Below are 24,507 nucleotides of genomic sequence, written 5' to 3' on the forward strand. Positions count from 1 at the left end.
TGGTCACGATTGATACAACAAATAAATGGAAGTAATTTGTAGGAAACATTAACTAGGTTTTTATAGTTAGTTATATACCCAATGGTAAAACTGTAATTTAAATTGTAACTAGTGACCTGTTTAATAAATAAAATAAATAATTAGTATAGGCAACCTAATACAAACCCCAACCGACCATTTCATACATTTTAGCTGGTCCATTTTCTATGGGAGGGGGTCAATTTCATGGCTGGTCCCATATGAAAAGTTGCTCAGTATAATCCTAAAACCTCCCTGGCAACGGGAATGCACTTATTTTTTGGCCACCCGTGTAGGTACTTACTTAGTTATTTTATGCCGGCACTTACAACCCCTCTGGTGTTCTGGATGTTCATTGGCGACTATAATCGCTAATCATCAGCGATTCGTGTGCTCGTTTGCCTCATATATCATACAAATATTTTTGTGTAACTACATTCTCTAAGTTTGTGTATTCTAATTAGAATTTTAGCTGGAAGACATCCCTTATAGGGATAAAGTTCGCCTTTGTACCTCAATTTCTGAAAATGGTATGTGAACCTATTTTTGTACAGTAAAATGATTACTATATACCTACTACTAATTTTTTTCTACGCATTTAAAGACTCATAAGAAAATGTAGCTCATCCTATTCAGTTGTGGCCAATAAGGTCACAAGTTCCCAATCAGCATAACCGCAAGCCCCGAATGATCTCTGATTTGCATCCGCAATCACGGTGTGATTGCGCCGTGATCGCGATCACCGATCAGCAATCATGCGCACGATTTAACAAGGCTTTCACGATCTGTTTACATTTCTCACAGATTTACATTCAACTGTTGATTTTGGCGTCAGAGATAGGAAATCAGGCACGATTCATAAAATATAAGTACTTACTTGGTAGGTACCGTAGAGTTTCGTATCTTTGCCTGCGCTACCTAAGTTCGCCTAGTTTGACATAAGCTGCCATTAACAAAATGTTTCTAATGTAAGCCTTACATAAAACTGCTAAATACAAAGTATTTTTTACGGGTGTCAACATTCTTCGAACAATCTGCGGCTAACTTCACACAGTTGACCTTTAGTGAGGTTTTTTTGTGACACCGACCACACGTTTTTCTTTACCAGTGTTTTAACTTCAGTTTTAAACGGTGATACGGACCCGGTAATGTTAAAATTTTTACATGATTATATCCTATAACTATTTCTTTTTCATATGAAACTATTATTTAATGGCTAGCTTACGTTTAGAATTCACAATTGGATAAAACATTGGTGAGGGTACTTTGCGTCCATCTTGTTGCCAAATTTCGCCTACCCCTAGGGTTGACAAATTTTTTGTACCACATTAATTGGTGGATGAGATTACTTGTTTCTAAATTTAAATATTTTCTTATGTTTGGTTATTTTAGTTTACGCTATATGCAAATGTTTATTTCTACTCTTACCGATGTTACGAGTAGGTACCAAATAGGTATTTTTATGTCTTACTTTGTGTAAATAAGGTTGATTTGATGTCAATTAAGATAATAACAACAATTTTGCAACCATTAAACAATTTTGTTACAAAAATTATTTTTTTTAACTTAGAAACCATTACTCCTCTTTATTTGGCATGTTGGTTAATTTTTGGCAGCCCTAGCTTCATTATAGAAAATGTATGAAAACAACTTCAGACTGTTACTAAACTTCGCCTACTACCCCGTTTTTTAAATATATGCCTAGTCTGGTGTAGTTAAGGTTCACAGTATATTAGCACATTCCAAGGAGATACGGCTTAACATGTGTAAGTCACAGAAAAGTAGGTATTAGCGGCAGGGCATGCCATAGGCGAAGATTGGGGAAAATACCCAAACATCGCCTATTGCCTTTGGGGCCATTTTTTACCAACATAACCGATGAAATTCAAAGTTTTAGTGGTGTATATTGATAGTTAAGAGTACTAAAAACGTTTTTTTGCCTTAACGGATTAAAATGCTTTCAAGTTTGAGAGATTTTTTGGGAAAAGTGTCAAAACCCAGGCGAAGATACGAAACTCTACGGTATACTGCATCAATGATTTCTCTTGAAATGTTGTTTCGTTTCTAAATATTTTTGGTCACACTATTATATAAAGTAGGTACCTGCTTACTCGTAACTACATATGTTTTAAGATATATATAAACTATCAACTAGACCAGACTCCAACCAGGACCGGAGTCAGTGGAAGAAAAAGATTCGAGCCCTACACCCCAGCAGGGGGTAACGGAAAGAAGAAGCTAGAAGATCAACAAGACATCCCATATAACCATTCCAGTCGCAGAATCACAAAGTGGTAACTAAATGTCAGATGTGTCGTAACAGAGTCCACACAATGTGTCTAGAATTGTTTCGAAACAAAGTGTCGTCGCCGTGTCTACACTTTTCCGTAACAAGGTGTCGACACATTTGTGTGCACTTTGCGTGCGGTTTGCGACTAAATCTGACAGCAAATTTGTGACAGCAAATGTCAATATAAAATACCTCTTGAAAACCAAGGTTTGTCAAACTACTATTAGTGTCTCGTGTGCTCGTAATTCTAGTAAGTCATCATGGGCAATGCAAATGATAATAATCGACCGAAACCATATAAACACCCAACACCCGTCAACCTTTTACAGAAAAGTTTTTAAAGAAATTCAATAAGCTACTTAGGTCAGGCAACGAATGCTCCAAAAGTTGTAGAGGGAAATGCTCGGAACACAATTTTTGACTCCGTAACTCGGTTTGACAAGTTAGGAGGTGAGGGGGGGAGAGAGGGGGCTTTGAAGGTCCCATTTTCCCGTTTTTCGATTATATCTCGGAAACTATGCATCTCAGCGACATGGCCACTTATACAAAATGAAAGTTTATTTAATTTGTTACAAGTTTATTCAGTCAATTTTTTCGATATGTTGAATAGTTTTTGAGATATCCGCTCTTGAAAGTTTATTTAGGGCTCTCAATTTTATCTTGATATATCTATATCAGTGAAGGTGCTAGGCCGTGTTTGGTATCGTTTTCGTATAAATCTGGGGTGCTGAATCCATTTAAGATATCACATTGACACCATTCCACAAAATAAAAATAAATCTTTTTAGGGTTCCGTACCTCAAAAGGAAAAAACGGAACCCTTATAGGATCACTCGTGCGTCTGTATTCTGTATGTATGTCCGTCTGAATACACAAAATAGTTCTTTACCTATAGATGACAGGAAAACCTATTAGAAATGTGCAGTCATGCGCGAGTCGGACTTAATGTACGGAACCCTTAATACGCGAGTCCGACTCGCACTTGGCCGGTTTTTTTGAAACTCCTCTTGACGCTTAACCGCTGAACCGATTTCGTTGGAATTTGGTATAGAAATAGTTTGCGTCCCGGAACAGGACATAGGATAGATCTTATAACCAAAATCATCTTTTGAAGGTGTGAAAAGTGGCGTGGAAATTTGTACGGGAAATCAATAACCGCTGAACCGATTTATATGAAATTTGGGATGGTCTACATCTTTGATTTAGTTAAAAATGATGAAAAAACATGACTTCAAACCTAAACTTAAACAGTATTAACTTCAAGAAGTCAATTCTGAATTCCCCCCTACACCTCATTTCACACCTTTAAAGGATGATTTTTGAGATAACTTATTATATCCTGTCTCGGGAGTCTCGGGACTCAAAATAAATGTGTACCAAATTTAAATTAAAACTGTTCAGCAGTTTAAGCGTGAAGAGGAGTTTAAAAGAAAGTATTTTAATAAGTTTATATGTTTTTACTTCGGAATGGTGTCAATGTGATACCTTAACTAAATTTGGTACTGCGAAATTATACGAAAACGATACCAAACATGGCCCCGTAGCTTTACTGTTGTAGAAGTCAAAATAAAATTGAGAGCCCTAAATTCTTATTACTTGGCCAAACTTGTGTAGAAGGAAAAGGTAAAATAAAAGTCTTCGGCAGGAATATAAGACACAAATATATTTTTTTTTTGCGTTACTATTTCATTCATCAAATATAAACATACCTTGATACTATTCTAGTGAGACCCTCATAGATAAACAAAAACATTTACTTAAAAAATTACAAGGTCGAAATGTCACGAAACTTGTGAGAGTAATATGTGAAAAATATAAACTTTTATGACAAAAAAAATCTGGACACAATTTAAGAATCACCCAATTGCGTCGAGGAATCATCTGTATTTTTGCTTGTTTCATTACCTCCTCGCTTCTTTTTTGTCCTTTGTATTCTGTAGCAATTTGTTAGATCTGAAAATAAAGATAACTTGCGTCGTCACGGATGTCGATTTATAGGTTTTAGGGAGTGCAGAATTCGAAAACGATGATCATTTTATAATCCAAGATGGCGGCTACGTATTTTGTCATAAAAGTGGAATCCAAAATAGTCATCATTTTCGAAATCTGCGCCCCCTAAAACCTATAAAACGATATCCATGACGACTTTTATGACATAGTGCATGGCCGCCATCTTGGAATCCAAAATAGTCATCATTTTCGAAATCTGCGCCCCCTAAAACCTATAAAACGATATCCATGACGACTTTTATGACATAGTGCATGGCCGCCATTTTGGATTCCAAAATGGTCATCATTTTCGAAAGCGGGGCCCCCTAAAACCTATAAAACGACATACATGACGACTTTTATGACATAGTGCATGGCCGCCATCTTGGAATCCAAAATGGTCATCATTTTCGAAATCTGCGCCCTCTAAAACCTATAAAACGACACCCATGACGACTTTTATGACATAGTGCATGGCCGCCGTTTTGGAATCCAAAATGGTTATCATTTTCTAAATCTGCGCCCCCCAAAACCTATAAAACGACACCCATGACGACTTTTATGACATAGTGCATGGCCGCCATTTTGGAATCCAAAATGGTTATCATTTTCTAAATCTGCGCCCCCCAAAACCTATAAAACGACACCCATGACGACTTTTATGACATAGTGCATGGCCGCCATTTTGGATTCCAAAATGGTCATCATTTTCGAAAGCGGGGCCCCCTAAAACCTATAAAACGACATACATGACGACTTTTATGACATAGTGCATGGCCGCCATCTTGGAATCCAAAATGGTCATCATTTTCGAAATCTGCGCCCTCTAAAACCTATAAAACGACACCCATGACGACTTTTATGACATTGTGCATGGCCGCCATTTTGGAATCCAAAATGGTTATCATTTTCTAAATCTGCGCCCCCCAAAACCTATAAAACGACACCCATGACGACTTTTATGACATAGTGCATGGCCGCCATTTTGGAATCCAAAATGGTTATCATTTTCTAAATCTGCGCCCCCCAAAACCTATAAAACGACACCCATGACGACTTTTATGGCATAGTGCATGGCCGCCATTTTGGATTCCAAAATGGTCATCATTTTCAAAATTGGGGCCCCCTAAAACGTATAAAACGACATCCATGACGACTTTTATGACACAGTGCATGGCCGCCATTTCGGATTCCAAAATGATCATTATTTTCGAAATCGGCACTCCCTAAAACCTATATATCGACACCCATCTCGACTTTTATGACAAAGTGTTTTGCTACCATCTGCATGCAAGACATTTCTATTATTTTTACGTACAAAAATGGCCCCCTGTCAACTTTCAATCGAGATTTAATCGATAATTTATTCGATTAATATTCAGATTAATTCAATTTCAATCTATGTTAGGTCGACTAAACTAATCGCGATTAAAATTTGAGAATTAACTTTTTTTATTCCATTAATTAGTCGAATAAACAGTTAATCGATTAATGCCCATCTCTGACCACGGCATTTTTACACTTTGAGAATATCTGAAAACAAATCAACACAAGGAGCCATTTTGCAAATCCAGTAACTTTGTTATTACTTTTGACAGCGCGTGTCATGTGTCAACACAGAGTCGACACAAAGTCGAAACATTGCAACTACTTTGTGACTGCAATATTTCTCAGCCTTAAACCATATTTATACATCATAATTAACAAGTTTCGTAGTATGTAAAGCGTTATTTCTGTTATTTAAGTATAGTATACGCATCGAAGTACTAAAAATGCTTCAAATAATATAGTTATGAACACAGGCACTGAGAAGTAAACAATTTCATTTCCGGCTAAACTACAACAATGTGGTGGCGCGTTGATTATATTACACTTAGTTTATCAAATCACTCGAGCAGTTTAATTCCCCATAATAATTTAAGTCATATTGTAATATAAATGCAAACAATATATAATTACGTCTTGTAATCCGTTTAAGAGATGGCGTATTAATGTCACTTATTTTTATTTAAGTATTTTTCCATCTGACAGTTTCCATTTGACAGGAACAAAATGAACGAATGAACGAATGATTTTGGCATAAAGTAGTCGCAAAACCCGAAACAATGTGTGCACACGGCGACCACACTTTATGTCACTTTGTGTCATGTGTCGACCCTTCCCCATTTCTGGTAACTGTGTCGACACGGCGACGACTCTGCGACTGGAATTGTGACCGAAACAGACGGTGTCGACACAAGATGTGTCAACACCGCGTCGTAACGGCGACTGGAAATGGTTGTATGGGATCAGGTAAACGACAACTATGTACAACTAATATAGCTTAATGAACACCTCTACATGGATCCTTCAGATCACACTGACTCGGTAGAAACACTTCCAGCAGTCCCATGAACAGCATGAAGGCGCCCCCGCCGCAGGTTGCCGCGAGCGTCAGGCCCTTGACAGTCAACACGGCAACTATAGGTAACTAAATACCTGTGCACGTCCACAAGGGTCCTCCAGATCACGCTGACTCCGTAGAAACACTTCCAGCAGCCCCATGAACAGCATGAAGGCGCCGCCGCCGCAGGTTGCCGCGAGCGTCCCATATAACCATTCCAGTCGCAGAATCACAAAGTGGTAACTAAATGTCAGATGTGTCGTAACAGAGTCCACACAATGTGTCTAGAATTGTTTCGAAACAAAGTGTCGTCGCCGTGTCTACACTTTTCCGTAACAAGGTGTCGACACATTTGTGTGCACTTTGCGTGCGGTTTGCGACTAAATCTGACAGCAAATTTGTGACAGCAAATGTCAATATAAAATACCTCTTGAAAACCAAGGTTTGTCAAACTACTATTAGTGTCTCGTGTGCTCGTAATTCTAGTAAGTCATCATGGGCAATGCAAATGATAATAATCGACCGAAACCATATAAACACCCAACACCCGTCAACCTTTTACAGAAAAGTTTTTAAAGAAATTCAATAAGCTACTTAGGTCAGGCAACGAATGCTCCAAAAGTTGTAGAGGGAAATGCTCGGAACACAATTTTTGACTCCGTAACTCGGTTTGACAAGTTAGGAGGTGAACATATCAAAAGTGCCCGGCCGTAGCCCTTGAGCGGGGGGGAGAGAGGGGGCTTTGAAGGTCCCATTTTCCCGTTTTTCGATTATATCTCGGAAACTATGCATCTCAGCGACATGGCCACTTATACAAAATGAAAGTTAATTTAATTTGTTACAAGTTTATTCAATCAATTTTTTCGATATGTTGAATAGTTTTTGAGATATCCGCTCTTGAAAGTTTATTTAGGGCTCTCAATTTTATCTTGATATATCTATATCAGTGAAGGTGCTAGGCCGTGTTTGGTATCGTTTTCGTATAAATCTGGGGTGCTGAATCCATTTAAAATATCACATTGACACCATTCCACAAAATAAAAATAAATCTTTTTAGGGTTCCGTACCTCAAACGGAAAAAACGGAACCCTTATAGGATCACTCGTGCGTCTGTATGTATGTCCGTCTGAATACAAAAAAAAATAGTTCTTTACCTATAGATGACAGGAAAACCTATTAGAAATGTGCAGTCAAACGCGAGTCGGACTTAATGTACGGAACCCTTAACGCGAGTCCGACTCGCACTTGGCCGGTTTTTTTGAAACTCTTCTTGACGCTTAACCGCTGAACCGATTTCGTTGAAATTTGGTATAGAAATAGTTTGCGTCCCGGAACAGGACATAGGATAGATCTTATAACCAAAATCATCTTTTGAAGGTGTGAAAAGTGGCGTAGAAATTTGTACGGGAAATCAATAACCGCTGAACCGATTTATATGAAATTTGGGATGGTCTACATCTTTGATTTAGTTAAAAATGATGAAAAAACATGACTTCAAACCTAAACTTAAACAGTATTAACTCCAAGAAGTCAATTCTGAATTCCCCCCTACACCTCATTTCACACCTTTAAAGGATGATTTTTGAGATAACTTATTATATCCTGTCTCGGGACTCAAAATATATGTGTACCAAATTTAAATTAAAACTGTTCAGCAGTTTAAGCGTGAAGAGGAATTTAAAAGAAAGTATTTTAATAAGTTTATATGTTTTTACTTCGGAATGGTGTCAATGTGATACCTTAACTAAATTTGGTACTGCGAATTTATACGAAAACGATACCAAACATGGCCTCGTAGCTTTACTGTTGTAGAAGTCAAAATAAAATTGAGAGCCCTAAATTCTTATTACTTGGCCAAACTTGTGTAGAAGGAAAAGGTAAAATAAAAGTCTTCGGCAGGAATATAAGACACAAATATTTTTTTTTTGCGTTACTATTTCATTCATCAAATATAAACATACCTTGATTATACTATTCTAGTGAGATCCTCATAGATAAACAAAAACATTTACTTAAAAAATTACAAGGTCGAAATGTCACGGAACTTGTGAGAGTAATATGTGAAAAATAAAAACTTTTATGACAAAAAAAATCTGGACACAATTTAAGAATCACCCAATTGCGTCGAGGAATCATCTGTATTTTTGCTTGTTTCATTACCTCCTCGCTTCTTTTTTGTCCTTTGTATTATGTAGCAATTTGTTAGATCTGAAAATAAAGATAACATGCGTCGTCACGGATGTCGATTTATAGGTTTTAGGGAGTGCAGAATTCGAAAACGATGATCATTTTATAATCCAAGATGGCGGCTACGTATTTTGTCATAAAAGTGGAATCCAAAATAGTCATCATTTTCGAAATCTGCGCCCCCTAAAACCTATAAAACGATATCCATGACGACTTTTATGACATAGTGCATTGCCGCCATTTTGAAATTGAAAATGTTATCATTTTCGAAATCTGCGCCCCCTAAAACCTATAAAACGACATCCATGACGACTTTTATGACATAGTGCATTGCCGCCATTTTTAAATTGAAAATGTTATCATTTTCGAAATTTGCGCCCCCCAAAACCTATAAAACGACACCCATGACGACTTTTATGACATAGTGCATGGCCGCCATTTTGGAATCCAAAATGGTCATCATTTTCTAAATCTGCGCTCCCCAAAACCTATAAAACGACACCCATGAAGACTTTTATGACATAGTGCATGGCCGCCATTTTGGATTTCAAAATGGTTATCATTTTCTAAATCGGGGCCCCCTAAAACCTATAAAACGACATCCATGACGACTTTTATGACATAGTGCATGGCCGCCATCTTGGAATCCAAAATGGTCATCATTTTCGAAATCTGCGCCCCCTAAAACCTATAAAACGACACCCATGACGACTTTTATGACATAGTGCATGGCCGCCATTTTGGAATCCAAAATGGTTATCATTTTCTAAATCTGCGCCCCCCAAAACCTATAAAACGACACCCATGACGACTTTTATGACATAGTGCATGCCCGCATTTTGGATTTCAAAATGGTCATCATTTTCTAAATCGGGGCCCCCTAAAACCTATAAAACGACATCCATGACGACTTTTATGACATAGTGCATGGCCGCCATCTTGGAATCCAAAATGGTCATCATTTTCGAAATCTGCGCCCCCTAAAACGTATAAAACGACATCCATGACGACTTTTATGACACAGTGCATGGCCGCCATTTCGGATTCCAAAATGGTCATTATTTTCGAAATCGGCACTCCCTAAAACCTATATATCGACACCCATCTCGACTTTTATGACAAAGTGTTTTGCTACCATCTGCATGCAAGACATTTCTATTATTTTTACGTACAAAAATGGCCCCCTGTCAACTTTCAATCGAGATTTAATCGATAATTTATTCGATTAATATTCAGATTAATTCAATTTCAATCTATGTTAGGTCGACTAAACTAATCGCGATTAAAATTTGACAATTAACTTTTTTTATTCCATTAATTAGTCGAATAAACAGTTAATCGATTAATGCCCATCTCTGACCACGGCATTTTTACACTTTGAGAATATCTGAAAACAAATCAACACAAGGAGCCATTTTGCAATTCCAGTAACATACCAGTAACTTTGTTATTACTTTTGACAGCGCGTGTCATGTGTCAACACAGAGTCGACACAAAGTCGAAACATTGCAACTACTTTGTGACTGCAATAATTCTCAGCCTTAAACCATATTTATACATCATAATTAACAAGTTTCGTAGTATGTAAAGCGTTATTTCTGTTATTTAAGTATAGTATACGCATCGAAGTACTAAAAATGCTTCAAATAATATAGTTATGAACACAGGCACTGAGAAGTAAACAATTTCATTTCCGGCTAAACTAAAACAATGTGGTGGCGCGTTGATTATATTACACTTAGTTTATCAAATCACTCGAGCAGTTTAATTCCCCATAATAATTTAAGTCATATTGTAATATAAATGCAAACATTATATAATTACGTCTTGTAATCCGTTTGCGAGATGGCGTATTAATGTCACTTATTTTTATTTAAGTATTTTTCCATCTGACAGTTTCCATTTGACAGGAACAAAATGAACGAATGAACGAATGATTTTGGCATAAAGTAGTCGCAAACCCGAAACAATGTGTGCACACGGCGACCACACTTTATGTCACTTTGTGTCATGTGTCGACCCTTCCCCATTTCTGGTAACTGTGTCGACACGGCGACGACTCTGCGACTGGAATTGTGACCGAAACAGACGGTGTCGACACAAGATGTGTCAACACCGCGTCGTAACGGCGACTGGAAATGGTTGTATGGGGTCAGGCCCTTGACAGCCAACACGGCAACTTAAGGTAACTAAATACCTGAGCACGTCCACAAGGGTCCTCCAGATCACACTGGCTCCGCAGAAACACTTCCAGCAGTCCCATGAACAGCATGAAGGCGCCGCCGCCGCAGGTTGCCGCGAGCGTCAGGCCCTTGACAGCCAACACGGCAACTTAAGGTAACTAAATACCTGAGCACGTCCACAAGGGTCCTCCAGATCACACTGGCTCCGCAGAAACACTTCCAGCAGTCCCATGAACAGCATGAAGGCGCCGCCACCGCAGGTTGCCGCGAGCGTCGGGCCCGGCTGCGACATCGGGCAGTCGCAGGTTAGAGCCATCTGTAACAAAATATAGAACATTTTTAATGTTGAGAATTAGAAATAAGTAGGTGCTAAATGTAAAATTCTCCCAACATTCAAAAATATCATGAAATTAAGTATAGGTATACGTAGTTAGTAACTAGTATAAGAAACTAATGTTATTACCATTTCGCCATTTTGTGTTCCAAAATGGTGCTCTAATTTGAATTTACCAATTCGTGGTGTGTTTATTATATTAATGGAACGTGTCGAAGACTAGAACTAGGTTAATCATACACAACAGTTTGATCAAAACGACAAAGCTACATAATAGAGCAAATATTATAACCACTCCCATACACGTCCCCTTAGGCATAAGTTTAATTAACTCGCCGCCTTAATCTCACATCGTAGGGTCATACATTCACATGTCAAGTGTCAAGCTACTTGCGCAAGTACTGGCGCGACATATGCCAGTAGTTTAGTCGAGCTTGGCCGCAGGGCTGGATGTTGAAGTGTATATTTAGTTTATCGCTATTGTTATCAACATTCTGTGTGCTTTGGCAGTTAAGTGCTATAAAATGTGTCCGTGGCAATCAAACATCGATATCTTCAGTTAGGTATTTGGCCATAGCAAGGCATAGTGAGAGGTTATGCACGCATGGAGAAATAAAAGCAATGATTGTGCTAAACTTGGCACAAAAGTACCTAAACTTTTGTAGGCTCAACTTTCATATAATTTTCATTAACTCATCTTAGAATAGTTTTGATCAATCACATAATACCTTAATACCGCCTTTTGTACTGTATTTTTTTTATTTTGTGCAATAAAGGTTAAGAAAGAAATAATAAGGTACAGAGCGGCGCAAAAATATGTTGTCAAAAAAAGTTACAACTATTTTTCTTACTTGACATATTTTACAATATTTTAAAACAAAGCTTATTAGCTTCAAAATTATTCTTTGATACAATACACGAATGCAAACAATTTATTTGTTAAAATTATCAAAAATAATTACCTACTTATCAAACTTTATATATATATAAAACTTTGTTATATTTGTGTAAGTAATGTATTAATTAAGTTGATGTTACCTACGGGTAAACACATTAATTTAATTGAATATGTACGTCCTTCATTTATATCCTAAGATTATCACCTTAATTTATTTTATAACATCTTTAACCGAACACAATACAACTTAATAACGGTTGCCTCATCAGATGTAGATAATGGGTTGTCGAATTAGCACCTACATACGCGAGGTTGCAGATATGTCGAGGCATTATGTCGATAACATGCTCGCTTGGCTGCCCATTGGGGTCTCTGTCATGTCGCTGGACAGCCTAACAACTTATCTGATTGTGTTACTTTTTTATATTGTAAAAACTTTATTCAGAGATACTCAGATAGTATGATGATGCATTAATTTTCAACGTTAGTACCTTCATCTAACTTACATTAATAAGGTTAATACATAATGATATGATATAAACACAGTATAAGTTGTATGTATATAATATTTACCTATCCTATTTATTCAATCATGCGTTTAACTACTTTAACTAGCTTATATAGCTTAAATCTGAAATAGGCCCTTTGGGCAACCAAGAATGCTGATGGCGGCATTTCCTCGATGTATCGCAATGCTGATACGTTGTGCGAGGAAGCCGCCAACTCTCCGATCACCAGTTATGCTGGCCATACACTAGGGTAGATCTGCGTAAGTTTGCTTGTACAGTTCAAGGGCACATTTAAAGCTGATGACGAAACTGCACAGTTGAATGACAAATATACCTACAGAAAAATTGCTGTAAATAAACCTACCTACTTAGATAAGGTTTCCTCACGATGTTTTCCTTCACCGAAAAGCTAGTGGTAAATATTAAATGATATTTCGTACATAAGTTCCGAAAAACTCATTGGTACGAGCCAGGATTTGAACCCGCGACCTCCGGATTGAAAGTCGGACGTCATATCCACTCGGCCACCACCGCTCCGCACCGCTCTCGGTCATCGTGAGGAAACCTGCATACATCTGCGAAGAAATTCAAAGGTGTATGTGAAGTCCCCAATCCGCATTGGGCTAGCGTGGGGACTATAGGCCAAGCCCTCTCGCGCATGAGAGGAGGCCTGTGCCCAGCAGTGGGACGTATATAGGCTGAAATGATGATGATGATGATGACTTAGATAAGGTACTTTAAGTATTATTATCTTACAACCCGAACCCTCGGACTTATCATCATTATCCGTTGCACATCGTTATGCAAACTATACAAAGGATTACATCGAAACCGCACCAGCAACAAGGTCGAGATATTTAGACGAGTCGTATGAGATGGATCTCGCCATGTCGTGAATTTGTCGAGTGGGCGTATTCTGGCTTGTTGGCAATTTGTGACATGGATTAGTTTGTGATCATGTCGTAATGTATTTATAAAAGTAAGTAATCATTATAACACCGTTAAAATGACGATTTTCGTTTGTAATTGATACATAAACTGAAATAAATGTCATATACTAAGAAAAAGTGACCAAGGCCTCCAGTTATTTTAGTTTATAATTTATATAGTAGTATTTCTACTTGATAAAAACAATAAAAATATTTTTCTGAAATAATTTTATTTGTTCAAATACTTTTGTAATTGATACATATCGAATGTCGAACGATTATTCTAAGTAGTAAAATGACTGATAATAATAAAAATAATTTTAACATGCTCGAGTAAAGGGGCCTACTGATTAACAGTCTGCCGGACGGTATCGGTCTGTCAGTTGTTCGGAACTGCCAAAATTTTGTTTTAACTGACAGGCCGTTACCGTCCGGCGGACTGTTAATCACATCAAATGGACGAATCCATTTGAAGTACGTCTATTGGTTATACTGCTCAGTATAACTATTTGGATTTTGTGTCGATTTTGTTATACTTATCGTATTTTAACTAATAGCTGATATAGTATAAATATGTGGATAAAGCCATTAATACTGACCGTACCTGACTGGATTGCCAAACATTAGCATAATAACATCTCAATTGATAGGCGATACGAGTACAATGACTAAATTAAAATTAGGTAGTGTAAAGGGGACGGCCTATATGGGAGGATGCTGTGGGCATAGAAAAACAGTAAATTACTCCTTCTTGCATATATTTTCACAGCTAGTTTACAATTAAATATCTACATTCGATGGCTGCCTCTAAACGAATGCCGATTGCGCACCGCGTTCCATTTGACAGCGGGCTTTAAATTCTAAATTTGAATATCGTGACTTAGCCAGTCACAGATTAAAAAAGACAATTCGCAACATCATATATTTCACTTCTAAACTGATGTCAAGGACTGAAAACCACATCGCTCAAGGCCCCGTAACAATTAAAAAATTACATTTTATTATCACTAATAAAAAAACAAACATATCGCTCCGCTAAATCCACTCTTAATACCTACATGATAAGATCTTTATTGTATTTTCTAACAAGTTATATGACGAACTTGTTACTTGACCGGGTCACAATCTCACAATCAGGTGGATTTATTACATGAAATTGGAACCCGTTTTTACAAATTGCAAAACAATGTTACACTTTTTGAACATAGGTAATGTTAGGTTACGGAGATCGACAGATATGGTATTTGTTTCATCATTTTAATAATTTGATTGCGCTACTTATAACTTGAGTTTATTTGTCAACTCGTTTTAGTTGCATAATGATTCGAAAATAATTTATACATGAGCTGAGATTGTGATTTTTTTATATTTTTTACAGATATTAGGAGGCAAACGAGCAGACGAATCGCCTCATGGTAACACCAGAGGGTTGTAAGCGCGTTGCCGGCCTTTAAGATGGGAGTACGACGTACTTAGATTTATATACACAAACATATTGGTTTAAACCCTGCATTTGTGGAAGAGCGGGGTTTTCTGTCACAAGCATATCTGTTGCTTAAAAGAAGATCCCAACCTACCGTAAACCGGGGTTACTTTGATCAATTTCAGAGTTTGGCGCCATTTTTTGACAATCCAAATATACGTAAAAATATGAAATAAAAATATAATAATCGGTTTTTTCTCTTCTTTCTGCCTGCCAAATAAAAAAAAAATTAGGACTTATATTTTTTTCGGAAATAAATAAAAACAACGCGATCAAAGTTATATTGAGAATGGGGTTACTTTGAAACCACTAATTTTTTTGCTGACAATCTAAAGTAGACCCGCTAAAAAGCCCGTAAAAAATAAAAAAATAAAATCGGTCAAGTACTTTTTAAGTTATTTATATTTTTAAGGTGTGGGGTTACTTTGATATCATACTAATTGATACAAATTAAGCGCTTATTAGATTATTTACTATAAATAACGTAGGAACTTAACTTATCATCGCATAAGTGCGATAACAAATCGCTAAGATAACACATTTTTGAATTGCAAGCTTTTCCGTTCAGTAAATTTGGTAATCAACTCCTACCTACACACAAACTTACAATTCTACAACCTCTACCTCTTCCACTGACTCAAACGATACCTATTTATTATATAACTATTAAAAAAATACTTTAAAAAATCGTAAGCTGTCAAAATAATTCATGGTGTTGCTTTAATCTTTTGATCAATCTCACCACGTATAAGTGATCAAAGACACCCCGACCCATGGATTCCCTGGCTACGTGCGCATGTGGAGGTTGTCGATTTCAGGTATTTTTTTATAAACTCGCGAATAAACATGGATTAACCTAAGACACTATAAAATTACATGTATTTATTATTGACACAAATACAGTCAAAGTTTTTCAACCAATAAAACCAGGAAGAAAAGCGTACTCGCCATCAATATTTTTTTTCTAGACGAAATAATAATATTACACTCGCATCCGCTTACTGCGCGGTGAAACAACTATCAGTGTTGCCAATAAAGAAAAAATAGCTGCGAAGTTATTTTTCAACTCGTTAAAATAAGGACTTTAGTAGCGGAGAGAAGTTGCTATCAAAGTCGACCCGCAAATCAAAGTAACCCCGGTTTACGGTATATTGTAGCAATATTTATACAAAACCAATAAATATTTTTTCATTTTTCATTTTTCAGTACGGTCTTAATATCTTGAAGTATTTTTATGATTTATTAGGAGGCAATCGAGGGGCCCGGCCCGTGTGTGCTTATGCTTGTCATATCACTCGACCTAACGATAGCTTTCAAATATTTAATTAAAAGATTATAACCTAAAGTACAACCAATTAATTACTCATGCGATCAAACCCAACCCTAGAATTAGAGGATATTAAAGTTATGTCGGTAGTGCAGTGTCTAATTTATGTAATCTAGGGCTTACACACGTTACCTAATCATCGTCTATTACTATACTGATTCATAAGAAACACTTTATCCCCATTTAGGTAAGCAAAGTTAAATATTGGTTTTTAGTAGTAAGTATATGTATAAATAATAAATAAATATAAATACTTATATACATAGAAAATATCCATAACTCAGGAACAAATGTTTGTGATGAACACACAAATTAATGCCCTTACCAGGATTCGAACCCGGGACCCTCTGCTTCGTAGGCAGGGTTACTAACGACTCGGCTAGGAGGCCGTTAGAGGCATGTATAGTTATGGAAGTAGCTGTCTATCGCAATCTGATTTTATATATATTAATTAGACCGAGTATCTGGAAGACAAAACTATTGTACTTATAACAATTTTAGCAACGAAAACTATAGTCGATATATGTTGCATGCCAAGTAATTTTAAAATGATAGTGTAACTTTCATTAACAATATCAATAATTGAGTTTATCGACGTAGGAACTCACCTGCCATAAAATTTTGCCCCTAAACTTCATTACTTGCCGTCATTCCTTCATGCCAATCCCTTCATTATCACTAAAAATGTAATTCCTTCAAAGTAATGTCATTATTCATGATAGTGTCCGGTCCATACTAGAATTTGATGACTGTATATCATTAATATCATTATATAATATGTATGTCTATTGAGGGTTACATATCAGAATACCGAAATTTATTTTACCTAATGTCGAATCACCTATGCTCGATTCACCTATTTTTAAATTACCTAACGATCATTTTACCTAAACATTGACTGACCTAAGTTTATAATACCTAATCTCAATTAACCTAATGGATGAAACACCTAATGAACGTTTTACCTAATGCACATTTTACCCAACGCATGTTTTACCTAAAGCTATTATACCTAATGCATGAAACTCCTAAAGCTGACATACCCAGGGCCGGATTAAGCATGTCGGGGCCCCTAGGCAGTGCAAGGCTCGGGGCCCCCTACAGTCAATTCTGTATACAGCATGTTCAGTTGTTCAGTACCTACAGGGAAATAAGTTTGCGTTTTTAATTTCAATCTTCAGCCGAGACGATCCGAGTCTAGTCAGAACGATGTCTTTTTCGCTCTTATTGCTTGGACATAAAGCTTTTTTCTATCAATTTTTGCCGATTCCGCGTTGCGTCAAGTGTAGGAAGAGCCCTTTAGGCTTAAGGCCAATCCCCAGTGGAATACCAAAGCTGTGAGCTTGAGCGTCACTTTCCTATCTAACAATGGCAAATTTTAAGCGAGGCTACGCTTAATTTTGCGAGACTGAACAACGATTGTCCGACCATAAGACAAAACGCCGAGCTACATGATTAGAATCAACCTAATAATAAATAATTTCCATATATTAAAATTATTAGAGTTAGACTAAGATAAGTCTGCAACGATTTTGATAGCACACGCAGTGCAAGTGTTATTTTAAACGTCAAACTGCTATGAAATTATGACGTATAAATAACACTTGCACTGCGTATCCTATCAAAATCATTGCAGACTTTTCGTGGTCTAATTGTATACATTTACCAGTCAAGCTAATATATAGATAAAGGGTCAACCAAAAAAGCTACCAAAAACGCGAGCGAAGCGAGCGCGAAATTTTTATTAACAATATCGCAAATTGTGAAAGCCTCTTAAAAGGCCAGGCCGGGTACCGATCTTCACCTGGGCCTAAAAGTCCGAAGTGAGGCGAGCTTTCATGCCGCGAAGTCAAAGCCGTGCTTCAGGCTTCAGGATAAGTACATAGTTGAGCAAAGACACGAACCAAATTCCATTGTATTAAAAAGCGAGACTACAGGCCCAGCTAGGCGCAGCGAGGCCAAAGCCTAAGCTGAAGTAGAGGAGATGAGGAACACAAACCAATAGTAAATTGAGGTAAAAAGTGAGGCTGAAGTGAAGATCGAGCTCAGCAATCTCCGCATTGCTTGACAAGCCCGAAGCGTCTTTTAGCGAAGTGAGCTTTCATGCAAGGCCAAGCTACTGAAATCAATATTGATATTTCTTAAAAAGCGACGCCGAAGGCTGAGCTGTAAGGAAGCAGCGCTCTGACATGAACCAATCGTCGAAAAAAGGTCACTTTTGTGACGCAGTTTTACATACATAAATTTTGTATGGATCGTCACTAAACTGACACCCCAAATTCGTCTAAAAAACTGGAGACACTGTTTTTCTTTGTTTTCATCAATAGTCCTCGTGATTCTGAGTCGAAAAAACCCAGAAGTTGTTGGTTGTTTAAAAAAAAGGATATGTTAAATTTTTTTCAGAAAACCTTTCTAACAGGGGCCCGTTTCTCAAAAGCTTGTAACTTGTAATACAAGCGGATGTCACTTTTTGACAGCTTTTGTTAGAAAGGGACTTCCACTTGTATTACAAGTTACAAGCATTTGAGAAACGGGCCCCAGGTACGCATATACGCCCCGTAAACTGTAACGTATTGCTTCAATTTTATTCCAGTTACATTAAATTCAACAATGGATCAAAAGAAAAACAATAACAAAAGCATACTCATTATTATTAAGCAACTATTGTTACTCGTGAATTTTGACCCTATGAAACATAATTTTATTTGGTGCGAGCTGAGCCGCCGGGGCCCCCTAGCCGAGGCGGGGCCCCTAGGCAGTTGCCTACTTTGACTTAGGGTTAATCCGGCCCTGGACATACCTAATGGACGTTCCACCTAAAGCTGATATACCTAATGAATGATATACCTAAAGTTGATTTACCTAATGGATAAAATACCTAAAATTGTTATACCTAACAAACGAAATACCTAAAGTCGATATACCTAAGGGACGGAATACCTAAAATCGATATACCTAATGCATGTTATACCGAAAGTCGATATACCTAATGGACGATATGCCTAAAGTTGATTTACCTATTGAACGAAATACCTAGAGCTACTATACCTAACGCACGTAACACCTAAAGTCGATATACGTAATGCACGAAATACCTAAGGCTGGTATATGTTTTAACGAACGAAATACCTATAGCTAATTTTTACCCGACTACGGCAACGCAAAAGGAGGGTTATGATTTTGACCGGTATGTATGTGGATATGTATGTATGTATGTATGTTCATCTGTTTCCTCATAACTTCTAAAGTACTCATTATATCTATTAAGATTATGCCTAACTACCTTCAAACAGGTAGGGGATTTTTGGTACCTACATTATTGTAGGTACCAAAAATCTAGGTACCTACATTCCAAATTTGGGGCCGTTCAAGTATTACGTAAGCACTATGGGGGGGCCGGGGGGTCTTTGTTTTTCTTATTTTGGATGACATGGGGGGTAGGGGAGTCTAGATGATGATTACGTCATCGGTAGTTATTTACTTTTTTACACGAATGGCAACCCTCACATTGTCTATGCTTGAAAACGAAACGCATTTTCGGGGATTCCCGCAAATAATGCATACGTTCTTAGAACCGAGTAGGGGAATTACCGCGCGCTATTCACCTGTCTAAATTTCCTCTGTCAGTGTATTGTTTCGTTTGGATACTATAGCGAGTAGACGTATTGTAAGCATAGCAAAGCAAGTTAACATTTGTGTTACCGTTGATTCCATTAGCCAAAGTTTAATGTTTAAATAAGATGTCGTTTCAAATAGACAAATCCAAGTTATACCAAAAATTGTTTGAAAGTTTTAAAAAATCTCATACAAGTACGAAAGTACAAAATGTACAAAAGTTAGTTAACGAAGTGTGGCGAAATTATAAATTACAAGCAAAGTCCGACAAGGAACTAGATATTATTGTATCTAAGAGAATTGAAGAAGAATTGCAAGCGGCGACTAAGAATAAATCCAATCTACTACATTTTTTTTCCAAGGTGAGTGACGAAATCATTTTAGGTAGAGTCTGGCTACTGAAATATTACACAAATGTTTGGCGGGAAATTCAAAAAATCTTGGGCTGGTCACACTGTGTGTAGTAGGAATTATAGTTTTGATACTAGAAAATATTTTTGATTTACTGTGCACACGTAAGGTACCTAAGGATATAAGTTAAATATACGTTGACGTGCACTCAAAGTCAGCTCACATAATTTCTACCACTATGTAAAGTACAGTCAACGATAAACACATAATACATATGTTAACACTTTCTCACCATATACCATTGTAACAAGGCGAAAAATTAAATGTAGTTTAAATAAGACCTAGCTCGATAATACCGTAATATTAATCCATCACCAAAAAAATACATAAGTACTATGCCAAATAATAGTATGCTAAATGCTAAGTATCAAAATATTTATAGAGCACCAACCTCCTAATTTGTTTACATTTATCAAACTGCACAACGGGACTTAATCGCGTATTTAAGTTTTAAGATTTACCTCCGACGTTTCGAGGACGGCGTTGTCCCCGTGGTCTCGGAGAAGACTGGCTCAAGTTGACATCAACATCTTCTAGCCGCGCGAGTTTTTCGAACTACCCGCACTTGGTCTTGTTTATCAGTTTGAACGTTTTGCGCACTAGGGATGTCACTCTGTCGACACACAACACTAACGATATTCGATTTATCGACTGTCGATATTCGTTTCCGCTTACATTTACTAATGACTGGATTCCATGTGGATGAGATCTTAAAACCCTCGTCCCGATTAAAATTGCAATGTTTTTTGATTTCAATGGCTTCCCGCACTTTTCTACTGTAGAAATGGCGATCCGTGGAGAGGATTTTAGGGTTATGCAGCTCAATCCAGTGGTTTGGTCCTGACTCCAGCAAATGCTCAGCCACCGCAGACTTGTTGACCTGACGATTTTTGACAGCTGCGATATGTTCCTTAACTCTTTCTGCTATGGTGCGCTTAGTTTCTCCGATATAGGAACTACCACAACTGCAATCTATTTTATAAACGCCAGGTGACTGGAACGGAATAACGTCCTTCGGTGACCTTAGGCTCCCTGCTACTTTGGATAAAGGTGTGTACACCGTCTTTATAGAGTACTTTCCAAGTACTGTGCCAACTTTATCCGTTACCCCTTTTACATACGGCAAAAATGCCGGCTGTCTGGAGACATCAGGACGTTTCCGCGTTGCCTTTCGTCTGGGTTGCCACTTTTTTACCTTGTACCCGTTCCTCCTTAGTACCTCCTGAATATGCGACATCTCACTCTCTAAATATTCAGGGTCACACAGATCATGTGCTCTGTTTACTAGCGAGGTAACCACCGATTGTAAGTGACGAGGATGGTGGTGAGAAAGGGCGTTCAAATACCTGTCAGTGTGTGTAGGTTTCCTATAAACAGTATGAGTTAGGGTTCCATCCACTCGACCAATCACTTTCACGTCCAAAAACGGCAAACTGCGCTGTGATTCCAATTCATACGTGAACTTCGTCTTCGGATGAATTGAATTTAGATATCGGAGTAGTTGCTCTTCTCCGAGACCACGGGGACAACGCCGTCCTCGAAACGTCGGAGGTAAATCTTAAAACTTAAATACGCGATTAAGTCCCGTTGTGCAGTTTGATAATGTTTAATAATCGTGAAAGTTTAAATCAGTGTTTTGTTTACATTTGTTTAGGAGTTGTAAACATTGCAGTTCTTCGTTATACAACGCTACACGTCGAGTTCGCACATTGTCGAAATTATTTAAGAGCTTAAATAATAGTTTGCGAACCTCACTCAGTATAGACATTATTAATATTATTTAAAATAAACCCCTTATAAACCGCAAACAATTTGAATGAATGACATAAATTGACAACTGACTTTTAGCTTTTTTTTAAATCATAGACAATTAGTGATACAACAACGAAATATCTGTCAACAATTTTTGGCTAGCCAGACTCTACCTATGAGTACTAGAAATATTAGAAATCGCCAAAAAGTTTCTCTTTACATTTTGTAACAATAATTTAGACGTTTTATAATTAGAAAATATTATGGCCTATCTCAAAGTATGAGGTAATATTCATTATATAGATTTATTTCTTAAGATTTACTCCGTCAATTGGTCACAAAATAGGTGTTAGTTTTCTGTATGTGATGGGTTCGATTCCCGGCTTTGAAGATTATTTAAAGCCATATGGGCTACAAATACAGAATACTGTCGTCCAAGAAGTGGCCTATTCAGATTACTAGACAACAGGTTTCTTCCACCACCTGTAAAAGTGAAACAAACAGTTGATGACTTGGTTTTGGATGAAGGAGGGCAATTTCTTGATCTTCCAGTCAATTTAGCTCTACGCTTAAGTGCTTCACTCAAAGATTTCCTGCAAATGCCCTACGATTATCTTTGTCCGACGGTAAAACTGAGGCTATCAAGTCGAACATGCAAAACGTGTGGTCTTTATCATGCTTCCGTCAAGTCACTAAATCGTCACATCGAGAAGATCCATAAAAAAGTAAACACGCACACTGATAAGAAAGTTAGACCTGTAAGAGTCGCTGCTCGTCGTGCCAATGAACTGATGTGCATTATTCAAAATTTAGAGCACCATGATGATGAATGGCTCGATGAGAACGACGTAGACATTCCAAAATCAGATGAAAGTGAGCAGACTCACAACACTGAGCAGCAATCCAAGCAATCCAATGTCATCGAAAACTTAGAATCATGGATTCGGGTTTCCTGGACTGAAGACTGTTAATTTGAATTTAATATGTGTACCAAAAATTTAAAATAAGTTTGTTATGTTCGTAAGATTATAATATTTTTGTCCCTTACTCTATGTTGAATACTGTATCAGTAAAATCTAATTTCTATCCTAAATCTATTTTCTTATTTTTAAAATTATAATTATAACATTATAATTATAATGCAGCTGCCTTCGCAGGTGAAGGCCTCCTCTCTGGAGGAGGCCTTCACCTGCGAAGACGGGGTTCTTGCTAAATATTAACTTTAAAAACTATTCTAAAATGTCATAATTGCAAGAAATAAAAGGCTATTTTATTTTATTTATTTATTAATTATAATATAAAAAAATACATTTATAATTGAAAAACGTTTACGTAAGCATGGGGGGAGGGGGTAAGAGCTTTGCTTACTTTTGCTGACAAGGGGGATGGGGGGGTAAATAATTGTAATAAATCTGCTTACGTAATATTTGAACGGCCCCTTTGGGCCATAATAAACTCGAATATCTTTAATCAGGTGTGACTATTATTGAATGCCGGAGTTTTAAGGAAAATGTTTTCATAAAGTGATGACACTGGGTTAACGGTTTAACCGCTTAACCTCGGGTTAGTGAGATGATGCAAGTGGCCCTTAATGGTAAAGTGTGCAGATAAATGAAAATAGGTAGGTACTTACTTCTGTATGAAGAAGATTTAAAGCTTTGAATACAAAAAAATACAGTTGTCTATTATTACACAATTATTGAATTACTTGTATTAAACGGTTTTATACAAATAATTCAATAATTTTCCACGATTCATATTTTATTGACAGATGTGAACAGAATGACAGACTTGTAGTATGAAGCCATATGACATATGAGTATAATTATTAATTTGTTGTGCTAACGGTACTTTCGAATTGTAGTCTGATTGTGGTCGACTAAAACTACGATACTATATCGTGTCGTGAATCAATCAATGCACATCGTAGATTTCGACGTTACGGCGCCGCAACGTGACACGACGTCGTAAAATGTCCAGACACGACGTCGTACTGTGCCGCGACACGACGTCGTATCGCGACACGATACGACGTCGTAACGTTACACGACGTCGCAACGTGAGACGATGTCGCGTCGTCTCACGATACGGCGTCGTATCGTGGGTATGTGTGCCGGCCCTAAGTAGATAACTTATTCAAAAATATGTCCCATAGTTCTTAATTCGCTGACATAAGAGCTATGGGACATATTTTTGAGA

At 37.3% G+C, this 24,507-nt stretch overlaps 1 protein-coding gene across 3 annotated transcripts in view; it reads right to left on the bottom strand.

Annotated features, from left to right (window-relative positions):
* Positions 1 to 24,507, bottom strand: part of LOC134800142 (glucose dehydrogenase [FAD, quinone]) — a 76,219-nt gene that overhangs the window by 10,648 nt on the left and 41,064 nt on the right. Inside the window, exon 2 of one of the 3 annotated variants that reach the window (XM_063772615.1) lies at positions 11,217 to 11,366. In XM_063772615.1, the coding sequence (XP_063628685.1) occupies positions 11,217 to 11,366 (150 nt within the window). Of the gene's footprint in view, positions 1 to 6,775; positions 6,879 to 11,064; positions 11,174 to 11,216; positions 11,367 to 24,507 lie in introns of those variants that run through there. The other 2 variants (XM_063772613.1, XM_063772614.1) reach the window with 2 other exon arrangements.

Source organism: Cydia splendana, chromosome 19 (genome assembly GCF_910591565.1).
Source record: "Cydia splendana chromosome 19, ilCydSple1.2, whole genome shotgun sequence".
Taxonomy (NCBI): domain Eukaryota; kingdom Metazoa; phylum Arthropoda; class Insecta; order Lepidoptera; family Tortricidae; genus Cydia; species Cydia splendana.